At 48.9% G+C, this 20,337-nt stretch overlaps 1 protein-coding gene across 4 annotated transcripts in view; it reads right to left on the reverse strand.

Annotated features, from left to right (window-relative positions):
• Positions 1–382: 382 nt before the first annotated feature.
• Positions 383–20,337, reverse strand: part of SLC4A2 (solute carrier family 4 member 2) — a 120,907-nt gene continuing 100,952 nt past the window's right edge. For all 4 annotated transcript variants that reach the window (XM_077493683.1, XM_077493684.1, XM_077493685.1 and 1 more), the window contains 6 exons: positions 10,293–10,382; positions 10,032–10,198; positions 9,628–9,881; positions 6,134–6,303; positions 5,036–5,209; positions 383–922 (listed from right to left, as the gene is read on the reverse strand). In XM_077493683.1, coding sequence (XP_077349809.1) covers positions 842–922; positions 5,036–5,209; positions 6,134–6,303; positions 9,628–9,881; positions 10,032–10,198; positions 10,293–10,382 — 936 coding nt within the window. In that variant the 3' untranslated portion in view covers positions 383–841. The remainder of the gene's footprint in view (positions 923–5,035; positions 5,210–6,133; positions 6,304–9,627; positions 9,882–10,031; positions 10,199–10,292; positions 10,383–20,337) is intronic.

The following is a 20,337-nucleotide window of genomic DNA, read 5'->3' on the forward strand; positions in this document are numbered from 1 at the left end:
AGCGTTGTCACCCAAGAACAGGAAGTGTGTTACTGGCGGGATCACCACCCTGTTCCTCCATGGATACAGTGGAGGAGTGAGCGTTGTCACCCGAGGACAGGAAGTGTAATACTGGCAGGATCACCTCCCTGTTCCTCCATGGATACAGTGGAGGAGTGAGCGTTGTCACCCGAGGACAGGAAGTGTGTTACTGGCAGGATCACCACCCTGTTCCTCCATAGATACAGTGGAGGACTGAGTGTTGTCTCCCAAGGACAGGAAGTGTGTTAATGGCAGGATCACCAACATATCCATCCCCCACATCTGAGGTTGGGTCCCTCCCCCCCCAGTGTGCAGTATATAAGGGCGGGGAGTAACACAAGGATAATGATCACACTGACACTTCTACTCATTGATATATTAACACTATTACACATAATACATGATCTGACCAATAATAATACTCTCTATAAATATACTGCTGACCACAGTGATTGTCGGTCACCGGGTGTGGCCGGTCCTCCGTCTTGGTAGATTTCGGCAGAAGGAGTATCCTCACCGTACTCTGCCTCGGCGGCGGGGGTTCGGCTTGTCCTAGGATTTGGCACGGCTATCATGATTGTAATCTGCACCTCGGGAGCAGCTGCAGATATTGTCTGTCCTTCATCTATAATGAGCCCTAGGAAGTCCCACCCCTGAACAGCAAAGCCCCACCCCTGAGCAGTGCGCTCTGCCTCTTCTACAGCAGCTTCTATGCAAGATTGCGGGGAAGGGAATTCTGGGTTCAGGGTTGGTATGAGGATCACAGGGAATCTTATGGGTCTCCAGAAGTTCTGCCCAAGGCACAAGGAAAGATTTGGTATTACACCGGCATCGGCATTTCATTGTATTCATCGACACCCTCCTGTTCATCGAAGATCGGCTGCACCTCGTCCGCGTCCAACTGGAGGGAGACAAAGATAAGAAGAGTGATGGGTCACACTCTTACTGGGGTCATAGGGGCCCATTTATAAAGAGGTGATGAATCACAGTCTTACTGGGGTCATAGGGCCCATTTATAAAGAGGTGATGGGTCACAGTCTTACTGGGGTCATAGGGGCCCATTTATAAAGAGGTGATGAATCACAGTCTTACTGGGGTCATAGGGGCCCATTTATAAAGAGGTGATGGGTCACAGCCTTACTGGGGTCATAGGGGCCCATTTATAAAGAGGTGATGGGTCACAGCCTTACTGGGGTCATAGGGGCCCATTTATAAAGAGGTGATGGGTCACAGCCTTACTGGGGTCATAGGGCCCATTTATAAAGAGGTGATGAGTCACAGTCTTACTGGGGTCATAGGGCCCATTTATAAAGAGGTGATGGGTCACAGCCTTACTGGGGTCATAGGGCCCATTTATAAAGAGGTGATGGGTCACAGCCTTACTGGGGTCATAGGGCCCATTTATAAAGAGGTGATGAGTCACAGTCTTACTGGGGTCATAGGGGCCCATTTATAAAGAGGTGATGGGTCACAGCCTTACTGGGGTCATAGGGGCCCATTTATAAAGAGGTGATGGGTCACAGCCTTACTGGGGTCATAGGGCCCATTTATAAAGAGGTGATGAGTCACAGTCTTACTGGGGTCATAGGGGCCCATTTATAATGAGGTGATGGGTCACAGCCTTACTGGGGTCATAGGGGCCCATTTATAAAGAGGGGATGGGTCACAGCCTTACTGGGGTCATAGGGCCCATTTATAATGAGGTGATGGGTCACAGCCTTACTGGGGTCATAGGGGCCCATTTATAAAGAGGTGATGGGTCACAGTCTTACTGGGGTCATAGGGGCCCATTTATAAAGAGGTGATGAGTCACAGTCTTACTGGGGTCATAGGGGCCATTTATAAAGAGGTGATGGGTCACAGCCTTACTGGGGTCATAGGGGCCCATTTATAAAGAGGTGATGGGTCACAGCCTTACTGGGGTCATAGGGGCCCATTTATAAAGAGGTGATGAGTCACAGTCTTACTGGGGTCATAGGGCCCATTTATAAAGAGGTGATGAGTCACAGTCTTACTGGGGTCATAGGGGCCCATTTATAAAGAGGTGATGAGTCACAGTCTTACTGGGGTCATAGGGCCCATTTATAAAGAGGTGATGAGTCACAGTCTTACTGGGGTCATAGGGGCCCATTTATAATGAGGTGATGGGTCACAGCCTTACTGGGGTCATAGGGGCCCATTTATAAAGAGGGGATGGGTCACAGCCTTACTGGGGTCATAGGGCCCATTTATAATGAGGTGATGGGTCACAGCCTTACTGGGGTCATAGGGGCCCATTTATAAAGAGGTGATGGGTCACAGTCTTACTGGGGTCATAGGGGCCCATTTATAAAGAGGTGATGGGTCACAGTCTTACTGGGGTCATAGGGGCCCATTTATAAAGAGGGGATGGGTCACAGCCTTACTGGGGTCATAGGGCCCATTTATAATGAGGTGATGGGTCACAGCCTTACTGGGGTCATAGGGGCCCATTTATAAAGAGGTGATGGGTCACAGCCTTACTGGGGTCATAGGGGCCCATTTATAAAGAGGTGATGGGTCACAGTCTTACTGGGGTCATGGAGGCCCATTTATAAAGAGGTGATGGGTCACACTCTTACTGGGGTCATGGAGGCCCATTTATAAAGAGGTGATGGGTCACACTCTTACTGGGGTCATATAGAAGAGATGGTGTCTTTCACCGAACATTCACCGATGAGAGTATGAAAACACATGGACCTGTGAGATTCACCTGAATGTCAGGATTACTCCTATGCAGCGTATGTACAGTCTATACGGGGTGATATGGCGGTCACCGTATCATTACCATATCCTTGGACTCCCATGATGCTCCATACCCGCAGAGCAATGGAAGTTTGCCATTGGCTGTTGGTCACATGACAGAACCTGAACTCTTCGTCTCAGTTCAATAGTAAGTCTCGGTTAGAGAGACATGGGAAGAAGCCTGACAGAATAAAGGGGTGGAGCCATAGAGATGGATGGAACCATAGAGATGGAAGGAGTCATAGAGATGGGTGGAGCCACATAGGGTGGAAGAAGCCATAGCTGTGAGTGGAGCCATAGAGATGGATAGTCATAGAGATGGGTGGAGTCATAGAGATGGGTGGAGCCACATAGGGTGGAAGAAGCCATAGAGATGGATAGAGTCATAGAGATGGGTGAAGCCACATAGGATGGAGGAAGCCATAGAGATGGATGGAACCAAAGAGATGGAAGGAGTCATAGAGATGGGTGGAGCCACATAGGGTGGAAGAAGCCATAGAGGTGGGTGAAGCCATAGAGATGGATAGAGTCATAGAGATGGGTGAAGCCACATAGGATGGAGGAAGCCATAGAGATGGATGGAACCATAGAGATGGAAGGAGTCATAGAGATGGGTGGAGCCACATAGGGTGGAAGAAGCCATAGAGATGGATGGAACCAAAGAGATGGAAGGAGTCATAGAGATGGGTGGAGCCACATAGGGTGGAAGAAGCCATAGAGGTGGGTGAAGCCATAGAGATGGATAGAGTCATAGAGATGGGTGAGGCCACAGAGGATGGAGGAAGCCATAGAGATGGAAGGAGTCATAGAGATGGGTGGAGCCACATAGGATGGAGGAAGCCATAGAGATGGATGGAACCAAAGAGATGGAAGGAGTCATAGAGATGGGTGGAGCCACATAGGGTGGAAGAAGGCATAGAGATGGAAGGAGTCATAGAGATGGAAGGAGTCATTGAGATGGTTGGAGCCACATAGGGTGGAAGAAGCCATAGAGATGGATGGAACCATAGAGATGGAAGGAGTCATGGAGATGGAAGGAGTCACAGAGATGGGTGGAGCCACATAGGATGGAGGAAGCCATAGAGGTGGGTGGAGCCAAAGAGATGGAAGGAGTCATATAGATTGGTGGAGCCACATAGGGTGGAGGAAGCCATAGAGATTGATGGAACCAAAGAGATGGAAGGAGTCATAGAGATGGGTGGAGCCACATAGGGTGGAAGAAGGCATAGAGATGGAAGGAGTCATAGAGATGGAAGGAGTCATTGAGATGGTTGGAGCCACATAGGGTGGAAGAAGCCATAGAGATGGATGGAACCATAGAGATGGAAGGAGTCATATAGATTGGTGGAGCCACATAGGATGGAGGAAGCCATAGAGATGGATGGAACCAAAGAGATGGAAGGAGTCATACAGATTGGTGGAGCCACATAGGATGGAGGAAGCCATAGAGATTGATGGAACCAAAGAGATGGAAGGAGTCATAGAGATGGGTGGAGCCACATAGGGTGGAAGAAGGCATAGAGATGGAAGGAGTCATAGAGATGGAAGGAGTCATTGAGATGGTTGGAGCCACATAGGGTGGAAGAAGCCATAGAGATGGATGGAACCATAGAGATGGAAGGAGTCATGGAGATGGAAGGAGTCACAGAGATGGGTGGAGCCACATAGGATGGAGGAAGCCATAGAGATGGATGGAACCAAAGAGATGGAAGGAGTCATACAGATTGGTGGAGCCACATAGGATGGAGGAAGCCATAGAGATTGATGGAACCAAAGCGATGGAAGGAGTCATAGAGATGGGTGGAGCCACATAGGATGGAGGAAGCCATAGAGATGGATGGAACCAAAGAGATGGAAGGAGTCATAGAGATGGGTGGCGCCACATAGGGTGGAAGAAGCCATAGAGATGGATGGAACCAAAGAGATGGAAGGAGTTATAGAGATGGAAGGAGTCATAGGAATGGGTAAAGCCATAGAGATTGATAGAGTCATAGAGATGGGTGGAGCCACATAGGATGGAGGAAGCCATAGAGATGGGTGGAGCCACATAGGATAGAGGAAGCCATAGAGGTGGGTGGAGCCACAGAGATGGATGGAGTCAGAGATGGGTGGAGCCACATAGGGTGAAGGAAGCCGTAGAGATGGATGGTCATAGTGGTGGGTGGAGCCAGAGTGATGGGCGGGGCCATATAGGGTGGGTGAAGCCAAAAAACTGAGTGTGAAAAGAGAAGCAGAAGGTGGAGGAACTTACGCATTTCAGCTCTCGCTCGGTGAATATCCTCCGCAGAATGAAGATGCGCAGCGGAACGGTCAGGATCAGGACGAAGGGAAAGGCCAGAGACGCCGCTGTGGACATGACGACCCAGAGCACCGCCAGACAGATGAGCTGCAGCACGGTGAAGAGATGCATCCGGAGGGTGCGCACCTGGGAGGAGGAAGAGGAGGAGGACAACCATGACAACCAACACAGGAAAATCCCCAAACTCTCCCCCCATCCTCAAACCCACATCCCCTTAAAGAACCGCTTTATATGACGTGGATTTGAACTACCAACAACGTCACAAATCATCAATACAACGTTCTAAATAATAACTGATATTCTAATCAATATCTTCACATAATGGGATCATTTACAGAATTCAGAATTCATCCCTGAAGTATATACAGGTGCAAAAACTCATAGATATATATATAAAATGATCAATACAGAACTAAAACCCCTTATAGATAAAAACATAATCAATGCAGACCTAATAAATCTATATAGATAATAAAATTATTACATTATTATCTATACAGATAATCAAGTGATTAATATAGACTGATCAGCCAAGAAAAAAGGGCGGAAGGATAATGAACTTTCCACCAATGGGCTGCCTCGGCTCCGTACACTCCGTGCAAGTGGCGTGATCGGGTTGGAGGAACATCTTCTCCATGTTATAACTCCCGGGATTGGGTGCCCACCTACCTGCAATCTATAGGAATAATGGACCTCTATAGTAAGGTGATCATGGAGTTCTACAACCAGGAGGACGCCATGACTGAGCTCCTTCAGAAAATGCTAAGTACCTGGCTGAGCTCCAAAGCTTTGTATTGGCTCCATGTTTGTCCGGCCTCAGAAATCATGAAGCCAAAGACAGCCAGGCAATAGGATTGTGAGAAGTAGAAGCCCCCCCAGTGTGGTGGGACAGGTGCACTTTAATCTGCACAGATGTGTTTTGTGTAGTTCCTCCTTCCATATCACAGGGCGGCGCTCTCCCCCCTGAATAGGGCCGCAGCGGGATGGTTAGGCGATGGTAAGATCAACGGCCTTTGCAAACATCGTATGATGTCATTATTCTGTACCCACCTTCTTCACATAAATGACATCTGGATGATGCTTTGGGGGCTTCAGTAGCAACTGTACTCTCTCATAGAACTGGATTCCATTTAGAGAGGTCACTCCCATGTACAGGAAGATTCCAAACAGCACGGCCAGCGGGATCTGACGGAGAACATCACTGATAACGATGGACAGACCTGTGAGGAACCACAAACCCACATTGAGTAGAATTTACCACCGAGGACGTATCTGTAGGATATAGACACCCGTCCTGACCCCAGAGGAGGTATCTGTAGGATATAGATACCCCATCCTGACCCCAGAGGAGGTATCTGTAGGATATAGACACCCCGTCCTGACCCCAGAGGACGTATCTGTAGAATATAGACACCCCATCCTGACCCCAGAGGATATACCTGTAGGATATAGACACCCCGTCCTGACCCCAGAGGATATACCTGTAGGATATAGACACCCCGGCCTGATCCCAGAGGACATTTCTGTAGGATATAGACACCCCGTCCTGATCCCAGAGGACATTTCTGTAGGATATAGACACCCCGTCCTGACCCCAGAGGACGTACCTGTAGGATATAGACACCCCGTCCTGACCCCAGAGGACGTACCTGTAGGATATAGACACCCCGTCCTGATCCCAGAGGAAGTACCTGTAGGATATAGACACCCTGTCCTGACCCCAGAGGATGTACCTGTAGGATATAGACACCCTGTCCTGACCCCAGAGGAGGTATCTGTAGGATATAGTCCCCCCGTCCTGACCCCAGAGGAGGTATCTGTAGGATATAGACACCCCGTCCTGACCCCAGAGGACGTACCTGTAGGATATAGACACCCCGTCCTGATCCCAGAGGACGTACCTGTAGGATATAGACACCCTGTCCTGACCCCAGAGGATGTACCTGTAGAATATAGACACCCTGTCCTGACCCCAGAGGACATACCTGTAGGATATAGACACCCCGTCCTGAGCCCAGAGGAGGTATCTGTAGGATATAGACACCCCGTCCTAACCCCAAAGGAGGTACCTGTAGGATATAGACACCCCGTCCTGAGCCCAGAGGAGGTATCTGTAGGATATAGACACCCCGTCCTGACCCCAAAGGAGGTACCTGTAGGATATAGACACCCCGTCCTGACCCCAGAGGAGGTATCTGTAGGATATAGACACCCCGTCTTGATCCCAGAGGACGTATCTGTAGGATATAGACACCCCGTCCTTACCCCAGAGGAGGTCTCTGTAGGATATAGACACCCCGTCCTGACCCCAGAGGAGGTATCTGTAGGATACAGACACCCCGTCCTGACCCCAGAGGAGGTATCTATAGGATATAGACACCCCGTCCTGACCCCAGAGGACGTACCTGTAGGATATAGACACCCCGTCCTGACCCCAGAGGAGGTATCTATAGGATATAGACACCCCGTCCTTACCCCAGAGGAGGTATCTGTAGGATATAGACACCCCGTCCTTACCCCAGAGGAGGCATCTGTAGGATATAGACACCCCATCCTGACCCTAGAGCAGGTATCTGTAGGATATAGACACCCCGTCCTGACCCCAGAGGATGTATCTGTAGGATATAGACACCCCATCCTGACCCCAGAGGAGGTATCTGTAGGATATAGACACCCCATCCTGACCCCAGAGGAGGTATCTATAGGATATAGACACTCCGTCCTTACCCCAGAGGAGGTATCTGTAGGATATAGACACCCCGTCCTGACCCCAGAGGAGGTATCTGTAGGATATAGACACCCCGTCCTGATCCCAGAGGACGTATCTGTAGGATATAGACACCCCATCCTTACCCCAGAAGAGGTCTCTGTAGGATATAGACACCCCGTCCTGACCCCAGAGGAGGTATCTGTAGGATACAGACACCCCGTCCTGACCCCAGAGGAGGTATCTATAGGATATAGACACCCCGCCCTGACCCCAGAGGACGTACCTGTAGGATATAGACACCCCGTCCTGACCCCAGAGGAGGTATCTATAGGATATAGACACCCCGTCCTGACCCCAGAGGAGGCATCTGTAGGATATAGACACCCCGTCCTTAACCCAGAGGAGGTATCTATAGGATATAGACACCCCGTCCTGACCCCAGAGGATGTACCTGTAGGATATAGACACCCCGTCCTGACCCCAGAGGAGGTATCTATAGGATATAGACACCCCGTCCTGACCCCAGAGGAGGCATCTGTAGGATATAGACACCCCGTCCTTAACCCAGAGGAGGTATCTATAGGATACAGACACCCCGTCCTGACCCCAGAGGAGGTATCTGTAGGATATAGACACCCCATCCTGACCCCAGAGGAGGTATCTATAGGATATAGACACCCCGTCCTTACCCCAGAGGAGGTATCTGTAGGATATAGACACCCCGTCCTGACCCCAGAGGAGGTATCTGTAGGATATAGACACCCCGTCCTGATCCCAGAGGACGTATCTGTAGGATATAGACACCCCATCCTTACCCCAGAGGAGGTCTCTGTAGGATATAGACACCCCGTCCTGACCCCAGAGGAGGTATCTGTAGGATACAGACACCCCGTCCTGACCCCAGAGGAGGTATCTATAGGATATAGACACCCCGTCCTGACCCCAGAGGACGTACCTGTAGGATATAGACACCCCGTCCTGACCCCAGAGGAGGTATCTATAGGATATAGACACCCCGTCCTGACCCCAGAGGAGGCATCTGTAGGATATAGACACCCCGTCCTTAACCCAGAGGAGGCATCTGTAGGATATTGACACCCCATCCTGACCCTAGAGGAGGTATCTGTAGGATATAGACACCCCATCCTGACCCCAGAGGAGGTATCTGTAGGATATAGACACCCCGTCCTTACCCCAGAGGAGGCATCTGTAGGATATTGACACACCATCCTGACCCTAGAGGAGGTATCTGTAGGATATAGACACCCCGTCCTGACCCCAGAGGAGGTATCTGTAGGATATAGACACCCCGTCCTGACCCCAGAGGAGGTATCTGTAGGATATAGACACCCCATCCTGACCCCAGAGGAGGTATCTGTAGGATATAGACACCCCGTCCTTACCCCAGAGGAGGCATCTGTAGGATATTGACACACCATCCTGACCCTAGAGGAGGTATCTGTAGGATATAGACACCCCGTCCTGACCCCAGAGGAGGTATCTGTAGGATATAGACACCCCGTCCTGACCCCAGAGGAGGTATCTGTAGGATATAGACACCAAGGGGGATTGTTTACTCCCACTGATGCTAGGACATTTTCTAATCCTAATGGCCACAGTTCGGGCCCCCCCTAAAGTCTGAAGGGCAGTAAACTGGCTCTTTGTTTTTGAAAGTTCGGAGACCACTGATCTAGAAGACTAAATTAGTGAAGACCCCCCCAATCCCCCAGATGTGATATGTGAACAGAATCCAAGAACACTAGAAATGACTGTGTGTGATCCTTCCTTCAATAAATGGCTGAATCTGACCCAGGATAAGAGAAGTGCTACTCACCAACCATTATGGCAACCAGCAGGCCAGTGACTCTCTGCTCCTTCACCTCTTGGATTTTCGGTTTATCTCCCGGGGCCACGGCTTTACTCATAACGGTTAATGCGTTGGCATGTGTGACCGAGCGCACAGTTGTAGCAGCCATCCATGGCAACCCAAAAAGGGCGCAAATCCCACCCATGGTGACAATCAGCAGCAAGTCCAGGTGAAATCCGGACCCCTTCACCAGCATCCTTTCCTTTTTACTAATGATTAACCTGTCAGAAGACACAAGTTACAGAACCTATCCAGTGAAATCTCTTTTTAAGAGAAACAAATTGGAAATATTCCATTACTCTATAAACTCTTCACCATCCAGACACCAGAATACTGGGCAGGATCCTTGTGTGACATCTCACTGAACTTACGTGGTGATCTGCGTCTCCATGAAGATTAAAATATAGACTAGAATCGCAGGAAGGACGCTCGCGAACATCATCCAAACCGGAAAAGGCTCCACAGATCCCAGAGGGTTCATCACCCAACCTCGCTTGTCCGGAGAGGTCACCTTGAACCCACTGGGGACACTGAGTTTCTGCGGGTAGAGAAATGCACAGCGGGTGAGAGAAGGAGATCTGATAGATCAGGAAGGAAGTCACGTGAAAACCTTTCATGGCCAAATCTCTCACCTGAGTGTAAGTGTCAGTGATACTGAAGTCCATAAGAACCATGATAAGAATGGCAATAGGAACCCCAAAATCTCCAATGATACGACGCCCCTAAGACAAGGAAATCACCAGAGAATAGTCAGACATCCAAGATTCAGACTTGAAGAGTAGATAGGAAGAGATGTGAATGTATGGAGAAAAGTTAGAGAGTAGAGCATTAGATCAGAAGCAAGGAAACCATAGAGAGAAGGGTTGGGGAGTAGAGGGATAGATAGGAAGAGGTGGGGTCATACAGAGAAAGGTTGGGGAGTAGAGGGATAGATAGGAAGAGGTGGGGTCATACAGAGAAGAGTTGGGGAGTAGAAGGATGGATAGGAAGAGGTGGGGTCATACAGAGAAGAGTTGGGGAGTAGAGGGATAGATAGGAAGAGGTGGGGTCATACAGAGAAGAGTTGGGGAGTAGAAGGATGGATAGGAAGAGGTGGGGTCATACAGAGAAGAGTTGGGGAGTAGAGGGATAGATAGGAAGAGGTGGGGTCATACAGAGAAAGGTTGAGGAGTAGAGGGATAGATAGGAAGAGGTGGGGTCATACAGAGAAGAGTTGGAGAGTAGAGGGATGGATAGGAAGAGGTGGGGTCATACAGAGAAGAGTTGGAGAGTAGAGGGATAGATAGGAAGAGGTGGGGTCATACAGAGAAGAGTTGGAGAGTAGAGGGATGGATAGGAAGAGGTGGGGTCATACAGAGAAGAGTTGGGGAGTAGAGGGATAGATAGGAAGAGGTGGGGTCATACAGAGAAGAGTTGGGGAGTAGAGGGATAGATAGGAAGAGGTGGGGTCATACAGAGAAGAGTTGGGGAGTAGAGGGATAGATAGGAAGAGGTGGGGTCATACAGAGAAAGGTTGAGGAGTAGAGGGATAGATAGGAAGAGGTGGGGTCATACAGAGAAGAGTTGGAGAGTAGAGGGATGGATAGGAAGAGGTGGGGTCATACAGAGAAGAGTTGGAGAGTAGAGGGATAGATAGGAAGAGGTGGGGTCATACAGAGAAGAGTTGGAGAGTAGAGGGATGGATAGGAAGAGGTGGGGTCATACAGAGAAGAGTTGGGGAATATAGGGATGAGCAGAAATGGGCAATCATAGGGTGAAGGGTTGGAGAGTACTAAGGTGGACAGGAAAAAGTGGGGCTATATGGAGAAGAGAGCAATGGATAGGAAGAGGTGAAATCATACAGTGGAACATTGGAGAGTAGAGCGAGGACAAAAAGGTATGAACTCATATGGAGAAGAGTCGAAGAGTAGAGAAATGAACAGAAAGGTGTGGAGTCATACAGAAAAGAGACAGAGAGTACATGAATGGACAGAAAGGGGATGGAGACATGGAGAAGAGCTAAAGAGTAGAGGAATGGACAAGAAGATGTCAAATCATACAGAGAAGAGATGGAAAGTAGAGGGGAAAATGGGAAGAGTTGGGTCATACAGAGAGGAATTGAAGACTAAAATAATTAACAGCAAGTGGTAAAGACATACAGTACAAAGAAGAGTTTGAGAGTAGAGGGATGGATAGGAAGAGGTGGGGTCATACAGAGAAGAGTTGGGGAGTAGGGGGATGGATAGGAAGAGGTGGGGTCATACAGAGAAGAGTTGGAGAGTAGAGGGATGGATAGGAAGAGGTGGGGTCATACAGAGAAGAGTTGGAGAGTAGGGGGATGGATAGGAAGAGGTGGGGTCATACAGAGAAGAGTTGGAGAGTAGAGGGATGGATAGGAAGAGGTGGGGTCATACAGAGAAGAGTTGGGGAGTAGAGGGATGGAAAGGAAGAGGTGGGGTCATACAGAGAAGAGTTGTAGAGTAGAGGGATGGATAGGAAGAGGTGGGGCCATATAGAGAAGAGTTGTAGAGTAGAGGGATGGGTAGGAAGAGGTGGGGTCATACAGAGAAGAGTTAGGGAGTAGAGGGATGGATAGGAAGAGGTGGGGTCATATAGAGAAGAGTTGTAGAGTAGAGGGATGGATAGGAAGAGGTGGGGTCATATAGAGAAGAGTTGTAGAGTAGAGGGATGGGTAGGAAGAGGTGGGGTCATACAGAGAAGAGTTAGGGAGTAGAGGGATGGATAGGAAGAGGTGGGATCATATAGAGAAGAGTTGGAGAGTAGAGGGATGGATAGGAAGAGGTGGGGTCATATAGAGAAGAGTTGGAGAGTAGAGGGATGGATAGGAAGAGGTGGGGTCATACAGAGAAGAGCTGGAGAGTATAGGGATGGATAGGAAGAGGTGGGGTCATATAGAGAAGAGCTGGAGAGTATAGGGATGGATAGGAAGAGGTGGGGTCATACAGAGAAGAGCTGGAGAGTAGAGGGATGGATAGGAAGAGGTGGGGTCATACAGAGAAGAGCTGGAGAGTATAGGGATGGATAGGAAGAGGTGGGGTCATATAGAGAAGAGCTGGAGAGTATAGGGATGGATAGGAAGAGGTGGGGTCATACAGAGAAGAGTTGGAGAGTAGAGGGATGGATAGGAAGAGGTGGGGTCATATAGAGAAGAGCTGGAGAGTATAGGGATGGATAGGAAGAGGTGGGGTCATATAGAGAAGAGTTGGAGCGTAGAAGGGATGGATAGGAAGAGGTGGAGAGTAGAGGGATAGATAGGAAGAGGTGGGGTCATACAGAGAAGAGTTGGAGAGTAGAGGGATGAATAGGAAGAGGTGGGGTCATACAGAGAAGAGTTGGAGAGTATAGGGATGGATAGGAAGAGGTGGGGTCATATAGAGAAGAGCTGGAGAGTATAGGGATGGATAGGAAGAGGTGGGGTCATACAGAGAAGAGCTGGAGAGTATAGGGATGGATAGGAAGAGGTGGGGTCATATAGAGAAGAGCTGGAGAGTATAGGGATGGATAGGAAGAGGTGGGGTCATATAGAGAAGAGTTGGGGAGTAGAAGGGATGGATAGGAAGAGGTGGGGTCATATAGAGAAGAGTTGGAGCGTAGAAGGGATGGATAGGAAGAGGTGGAGAGTAGAGGGATAGATAGGAAGAGGTGGGGTCATACAGAGAAGAGTTGGAGAGTAGAGGGATGGATAGGAAGAGGTGGGGTCATACAGAGAAGAGTTGGAGAGTATAGGGATGGATAGGAAGAGGTGGGGTCATATAGAGAAGAGTTGGGGAGTAGAAGGGATGGATAGGAAGAGGTGGGGTCATATAGAGAAGAGTTGGAGCGTAGAAGGGATGGATAGGAAGAGGTGGAGAGTAGAGGGATGGATAGGAAGAGGTGGGATCAAATAGAGAAGAGCTGGAGAGTATAGGGATGGATAGGAAGAGGTGGGGTCATACAGAGAAGAGTTGGAGAGTAGAAGGGATGGATAGGAAGAGGTGGGGTCATACAGAGAAGAGTTGGGGAGTAGAAGGGATGGATAGGAAGAGGTTGGGTCATACAGAGAAGGGTTGGGGAGTAGAAGGGATGGATAGGAAGAGGTGGGGTCATATAGAGAAGAGCTGGAGAGTAGAGGGATGGATAGGAAGAGGTGGAGAGTAGAGGGATGGATAGGAAGAGGTGGGATCAAATAGAGAAGAGCTGGAGAGTATAGGGATGGATAGGAAGAGGTGGGGTCATACAGAGAAGAGTTGGAGAGTAGAAGGGATGGATAGGAAGAGGTGGGGTCATATAGAGAAGAGCTGGAGAGTAGAGGGATGGATAGGAAGAGGTGGAGTCATACAGAGAAGAGTTGGGGAGTAGAAGGGATGGATAGGAAGAGGTGGGGTCATACAGGGAAGAGTTGTGGAGTAGAAGGATGGATAGGAAGAGGTTGGGTCATACAGAGAAGAGTTGGGGAGTAGAAGGGATGGATAGGAAGAGGTGGGGTCATATAGAGAAGAGTTGGGGAGTAGAAGGGATGGATAGGAAGAGGTGGGGTCATACAGGGAAGAGTTGTGGAGTAGAAGGATGGATAGGAAGAGGTTGGGTCATACAGAGAAGAGTTGGGGAGTAGAAGGGATGGATAGGAAGAGGTGGGGTCATATAGAGAAGAGTTGGGGAGTAGAAGGGATGGATAGGAAGAGGTGGGGTCATACAGGGAAGAGTTGTGGAGTAGAAGGATGGATAGGAAGAGGTTGGGTCATACAGAGAAGAGTTGGAGAGTAGAAGGGATGGATAGGAAGAGGTGGGGTCATATAGAGAAGAGTTGGAGAGTAGAGGGATGGATAGGAAGAGGTGGGGTCATACAGAGAAGAGTTGGGGAGTAGATGGATGGATAGGAAGAGGTTGGGTCATACAGAGAAGAGTTGGGGAGTAGAAGGGATGGATAGGAAGAGGTGGGGTCATATAGAGAAGAGCTGGAGAGTAGAGGGATGGATAGGAAGAGGTTGGGTCATACAGAGAAGAGTTGGAGAGTAGAGGGATGGATAGGAAGAGGTGGGGTCATACAGAGAAGAGTTGGAGAGTAGAGGGATGGATAGGAAGAGGTGGAGTCATATAGAGAAGAGCTGGAGAGTATAGGGATGGATAGGAAGAGGTGGGGTCATACAGAGAAGAGTTGAGGAGTAGAGGGATGGATAGGAAGAGGTGGAGTCATACAGAGAAGAGTTTGAGAGTAGAGGGATGGATAGGAAGAGGTGGAGTCATACAGAGAAGAGTTGGAGAGTAGAGGGATGGATAGGAAGAGGTTGGGTCATACAGAGAAGAGTTGGGGAGTAGAAGGGATGGATAGGAAGAGGTGGGGTCATACAGAGAAGAGTTGGGGAGTAGAAGGGATGGATAGGAAGAGGTGGGGTCATATAGAGAAGAGCTGGAGAGTAGAAGGATGGATAGGAAGAGGTTGGGTCATACAGAGAAGAGTTTGAGAGTAGAGGGATGGATAGGAAGAGGTGGGGTCATACAGAGAAGAGTTGGGGAGTAGAAGGGATGGATAGGAAGAGGTGGGGTCGTACAGAGAAGAGTTGGAGAGAAGAGAGATGGATAGGAAGAGGTGGGGTCATACAGAGAAGAGTTGGAGAGTAGAGGGATGGATAGGAAGAGGTGGGGTCATACAGAGAAGAGTTGGAGAGTAGAGGGATGGATAGGAAGAGGTGGGGGTCATACAGAGAAGAGTTGGAGAGTAGAAGGGATGGATAGGAAGAGGTGGGGTCATATAGAGAAGAGTTGGAGAGTAGAAGGGATGGATAGGAAGAGGTGGGGGTCATACAGAGAAGAGTTGGGGAGTAGAAGGGATGGATAGGAAGAGGTGGAGTCATATAGAGAAGAGCTGGAGAGTAGAAGGATGGATAGGAAGAGGTTGGGTCATACAGAGAAGAGTTTGAGAGTAGAGGGATGGATAGGAAGAGGTGGAGTCATACAGAGAAGAGTTGGAGAGTAGAGGGATAGATAGGAAGAGGTGGGGTCGTACAGAGAAGAGTTGGAGAGAAGAGAGATGGATAGGAAGAGGTGGGGTCATACAGAGAAGAGTTGGAGAGTAGAGGGATGGATAGGAAGAGGTGGAGTCATACAGAGAAGAGTTGGAGAGTAGAGGGATGGATAGGAAGAGGTGGGGTCATACAGAGAAGAGTTGGAGAGTAGAGGGATGGATAGGAAGAGGTGGGGTCTTATAGAGAAGAGCTGGAGAGTAGAGGGATGGATAGGAAGAGGTGGAGTCATACAGAGAAGAGTTGGAGAGTAGAGGGATGGATAGGAAGAGGTGGGGTCATACAGAGAAGAGTTGGGGAGTAGAAGGGATGGATAGGAAGAGGTGGGGTCATATAGAGAAGAGCTGGAGAGTAGAGGGATGTATAGGAAGAGGTGGGGTCATACAGAGAAGAGTTGGGGAGTAGAAGGGATGGATAGGAAGAGGTGGGGTCATATAGAGAAGAGCTGGAGAGTAGAGGGATGGATAGGAAGATAGAGGTCGACCGATATGGGTTTTTCTCTGGCCGATGCCGATGCCAATATTTAGAAATCATGGCGGCCGATAGCCGATATATGATGCCGATTTTTTTGGGCCGATATGTTAGGCCGATTTTATTTTATTTATTTATTTTTTTCCTTTTTTATTTATTATTATTTTTTTTTAATCCCCCTTAATCTAACACACCTTTCCCACTGGGGTGTTTTTCAGGCGCTTTTGGGCTAAAAATAGCGCCTGTAAAGTGCCTGCAAAATGGCTCCCCTGCAGTCTGTGTGGAAGTCCCGAGTGCTTTCACACTGAGGTGATGCGCTGGCAGGATCTTAAAAAAAAGTCCTGCAAGCAGCACGTTTGGAGTGGTGTACACCGCTCCTCCACCACTCCTGCCCATTGATATGAATGGGCACCACTGCCGAAGCGCATGCAATGTGATTTGGCAGCGGTGCTTCATGGGCGCATTTAACCTCTTCCTTGGCCGCTAGCTGGGTTAGATGTGCCCCACTAGCAGCCAAATAGCACCGCTAAAATGATGGTAAAGAGCCGCTAAAACTTGCATTTTACCATCAACGCTCCAGTGTGAAAGCAGCCTTCATAAGTGATACAGAAAATTTCTTACATTTAAACATTTATTAAACAAAACAAACCTCCAATCAGTTTACTTGTATGTATTATTTAGATAAAAAAAAGAAAATGATATATTAAATAAAAACAGGTAGTCAAAACTTTTGGACGAAAAAAAAAATGGGCTAACTTTACTGTTTTTATTTTATTTTTATTTTTTAAATAGTGTGTTTTTTTCCCAAAAAAATGCATTTGAAAGACCTCTGTGCAAATACCGTGTGACATAAAATATTGCAACAACCGCTATTTTATTCCCTAGGATCTCTGCTAAAAAATATATATAATTTTTGGGGGGTCTAAGTGATTTTCTGGCAGAAAATACAGGATTTTTACTTGTAAGCAATAAGTGTCAGAAAAGATTTAGTCTTTAAAGCGGAGGTCCACCCTAAAATGGACCTCCGCTCATCGGAATCCCCCCCCACCTCCGGCGCCACAATCGGCACCTTTCAGGGGGGAGGGGGGTGCAGTTACCTGGATAATCCAGGTAACTGCACCCACTTCCGGGCTAGCTCTCTGCGGAACGGGGCATACGTTCCGCAAGCGCCCGCCCCCTTCAGCAAGTGCCCCGCTGCCTGCTGGGAAACACACAGCTCCCAGAGGCAGCGGGGACCGTCTGGATTGCGCCGCGCGGCTCGCGCATGCGCAGTAGGGAACCGGGAAATGAAGCCGAAAGGCTCCATTTCCTGATTCCCATACCCAAGATGGCGGCGGGACCCGGCAGCCGAGCGAGCGATCGGCTTCGGGTGCCGACATCGCGGGCGCGCTGGACAGGTAAGTGTCACTATTTAAAAGTCAGCAGCTGCAGTATTTGTAGCTGCTGGCTTTTAAAAAAAAAAAAAAAAAACGCGGAGTCCCGGTGGACTCCCGCTTTAAATGGTTAAACTGAGAACTTGTACACACGGAGATGATTTCATTCATTCATTCAGAAGTGTAAACATTGTATCTTTCTGTTCTTTTCTTGGCAGCCCAGAGAGGAGGAAAGACGTTTCTATGGCAACTTACACTGACTTCTATTACAGAAGTCATTTCAAAGTCCCGCTGCAGTTCTATATCGGCTTTTTACCAGCACAATCGGCCGATGCCGATTAATTAAAAAACGGCAAATATCGGCCGATATATCGGTCGACCTCTATAGGAAGAGGTGGGGTCATATAGAGAAGAGTTGGAGAGTAGAGGGATGGATAGGAAGAGGTGGGGTCATACAGAGAAGAGTTGGAGAGTAGAGGGATGGATAGGAAGAGGTGGGGTCATACAGAGAAGAGTTGGAGAGTAGAGGGATGGATAGGAAGAGGTGGGGTCATATAGAGAAGAGTTGGAGAGTAGAGGGATAGATAGGAAGAGGTGGGGTCATATAGAGAAGAGTTGGGGAGTAGAGGGATAGATAGGAAGAGGTGGGGTCATACAGAGAAGAGTTGGAGAGTAGAGGGATGGATAGGAAGAGGTGGGGTCATACAGAGAAGAGTTGGGGAGTAGAGGGATAGATAGGAAGAGGTGGGGTCATATAGAGAAGAGTTGGAGAGTAGAGGGATGTATAGGAAGAGGTGGGGTCATATAGAGAAGAGTTGGAGAGTAGAGGGATGGATAGGAAGAGGTGGGGTCATATAGAGAAGAGTTGGAGAGTAGAGGGATGGATAGGAAGAGGTGGGGTCATATAGAGAAGAGTTGGAGAGTAGAGGGATGGATAGGAAGAGGTGGGGTCATATAGAGAAGAGTTGGAGAGTAGAGGGATGGATAAGAACAGGTGGGGTCATACAGAGAAGAGTTGAAGAGTAGAGGGATAGATAGGAAGAGGTGGGGTCATACAGAGAAGAGTTGGAGAGTAGAGGGATGGATAGGAAGAGGTGCGGTCATATAGAGAAGAGTTGGAGAGTAGAGGGATGGATAGGAAGAGGTGGGGTCATACAGAGAAGAGTTGGAGAGTAGAGGGATGGATAGGAAGAGGTGGGGTCATACAGAGAAGAGTTGGAGAGTAGAGGGATGGATAGGAAGAGGTGGGGTCATACAGAGAAGAGTTGGAGAGTAGAGGGATGGATAGGAAGAGGTGCGGTCATATAGAGAAGAGTTGGAGAGTAGAGGGATGGATAGGAAGAGGTGGGGTCATACAGAGAAGAGTTGGAGAGTAGAGGGATGGATAGGAAGAGGTGGGGTCATACAGAGAAGAGTTGGAGAGTAGAGTGATGTATAGGAAGAAGTGGGGTCATACAAAGAAGAGTTGGGGAGTAGAGGGATGGATAGGGAGAGGTGGGGTCATATAGAGAAGAGTTGGAGAGTAGAGGGATGTATAGGAAGAGGTGGGGTCATACAGAGAAGAGTTGGGGAGTAGAGGGATGGATAGGAAGAGGTGGGGTCATACAGAGAAGAGTTGGAGAGTATTGGGATGGATAGGAAGAGGTGGGGTCATATAGAGAAGAGGTGGGGAGTAGAGGGATGGATAGGAAGAGGTGGGGTCATACAGAGAAGAGTTGGAGAGTAGAGGGATGTATAGGAAGAGGTGGGGTCATACAGAGAAGAGTTGGAGAGTAGAGGGATGGATAGGAAGAGGTGGGGTCATACAGAGAAGAGTTGGAGAGTAGAGGGATGGATAGGAAGAGGTGGGGTCATACAAAGAAGAGTTGGGGAGTAGAGGGATGGATAGGAAGAGGTGGGGTCATATAGAGAAGAGTTGGGTAGTAGAGGGATGGATAGGAAGAGGTGGGGTCATACAGAGAAGAGTTGGAGAGTAGAGGGATGGATAGGAAGAGGTGGGGTCATACAAAGAAGAGTTGGGGAGTAGAGGGATGGATAGGAAGAGGTGGGGTCATATAGAGAAGAGTTGGGTAGTAGAGGGATGGATAGGAAGAGGTGGGGTCATACAGAGAAGAGTTGGAGAGTAGAGGGATGGATAGGAAGAGGTGGGGTCATACAGAGAAGAGTTGGGGAGTAGAGGGATAGATAGGAAGAGGTGGGGTCATACAGAGAAAAGTTGGAGAGTAGAGGGATAGATAGGAAGAGGTGGTGTCATACAGAGAAGAGTTGGGGAGTAGAGGGATAGATAGGAAGAGGTGGGGTCATACAGAGAAGAGTTGGAGAGTAGAGGGATGGATATGAAGAGGTGGGGTCATATAGAGAAGAGTTGGAGAGTAGAGGGATGGATAGGAAGAGGTGCGGTCATATAGAGAAGAGTTGGAGAGTAGAGGGATGGATAGGAAGAGGTGGGGTCATACAGAGAAGAGTTGGAGAGTAGAGGGATGTATAGGAAGAGGTGGGGTCATATAGAGAAGAGTTGGAGAGTAGAGGGATGGATAGGAAGAGGTGCGGTCATATAGAGAAGAGTTGGAGAGTAGAGGGATGGATAGGAAGAGGTGGGGTCATACAGAGAAGAGTTGGAGAGTAGAGGGATGGATAGGAAGAGGTGGGGTCATATAGAGAAGAGCTGGAGAGTAGAAGGATGGATAGGAAGAGGTGGGGTCATACAGAGAAGAGTTGGGGAGTAGAGGGATGGATAGGAAGAGGTGGGGTCATACAGAGAAGAGTTGGAGAGTAGAGGGATGGATAGGAAGAGGTGGGGTCATATAGAGAAGAGTTGGAGAGTAGAGGGATGG

This window comes from Lithobates pipiens, unplaced genomic scaffold, assembly GCF_037356315.1.
Source record: "Lithobates pipiens isolate NorthernLeopardFrog02 unplaced genomic scaffold, aLitPip1_a1.2 Scaffold_19, whole genome shotgun sequence".
Classification (NCBI taxonomy): Eukaryota; Metazoa; Chordata; class Amphibia; order Anura; family Ranidae; genus Lithobates; species Lithobates pipiens.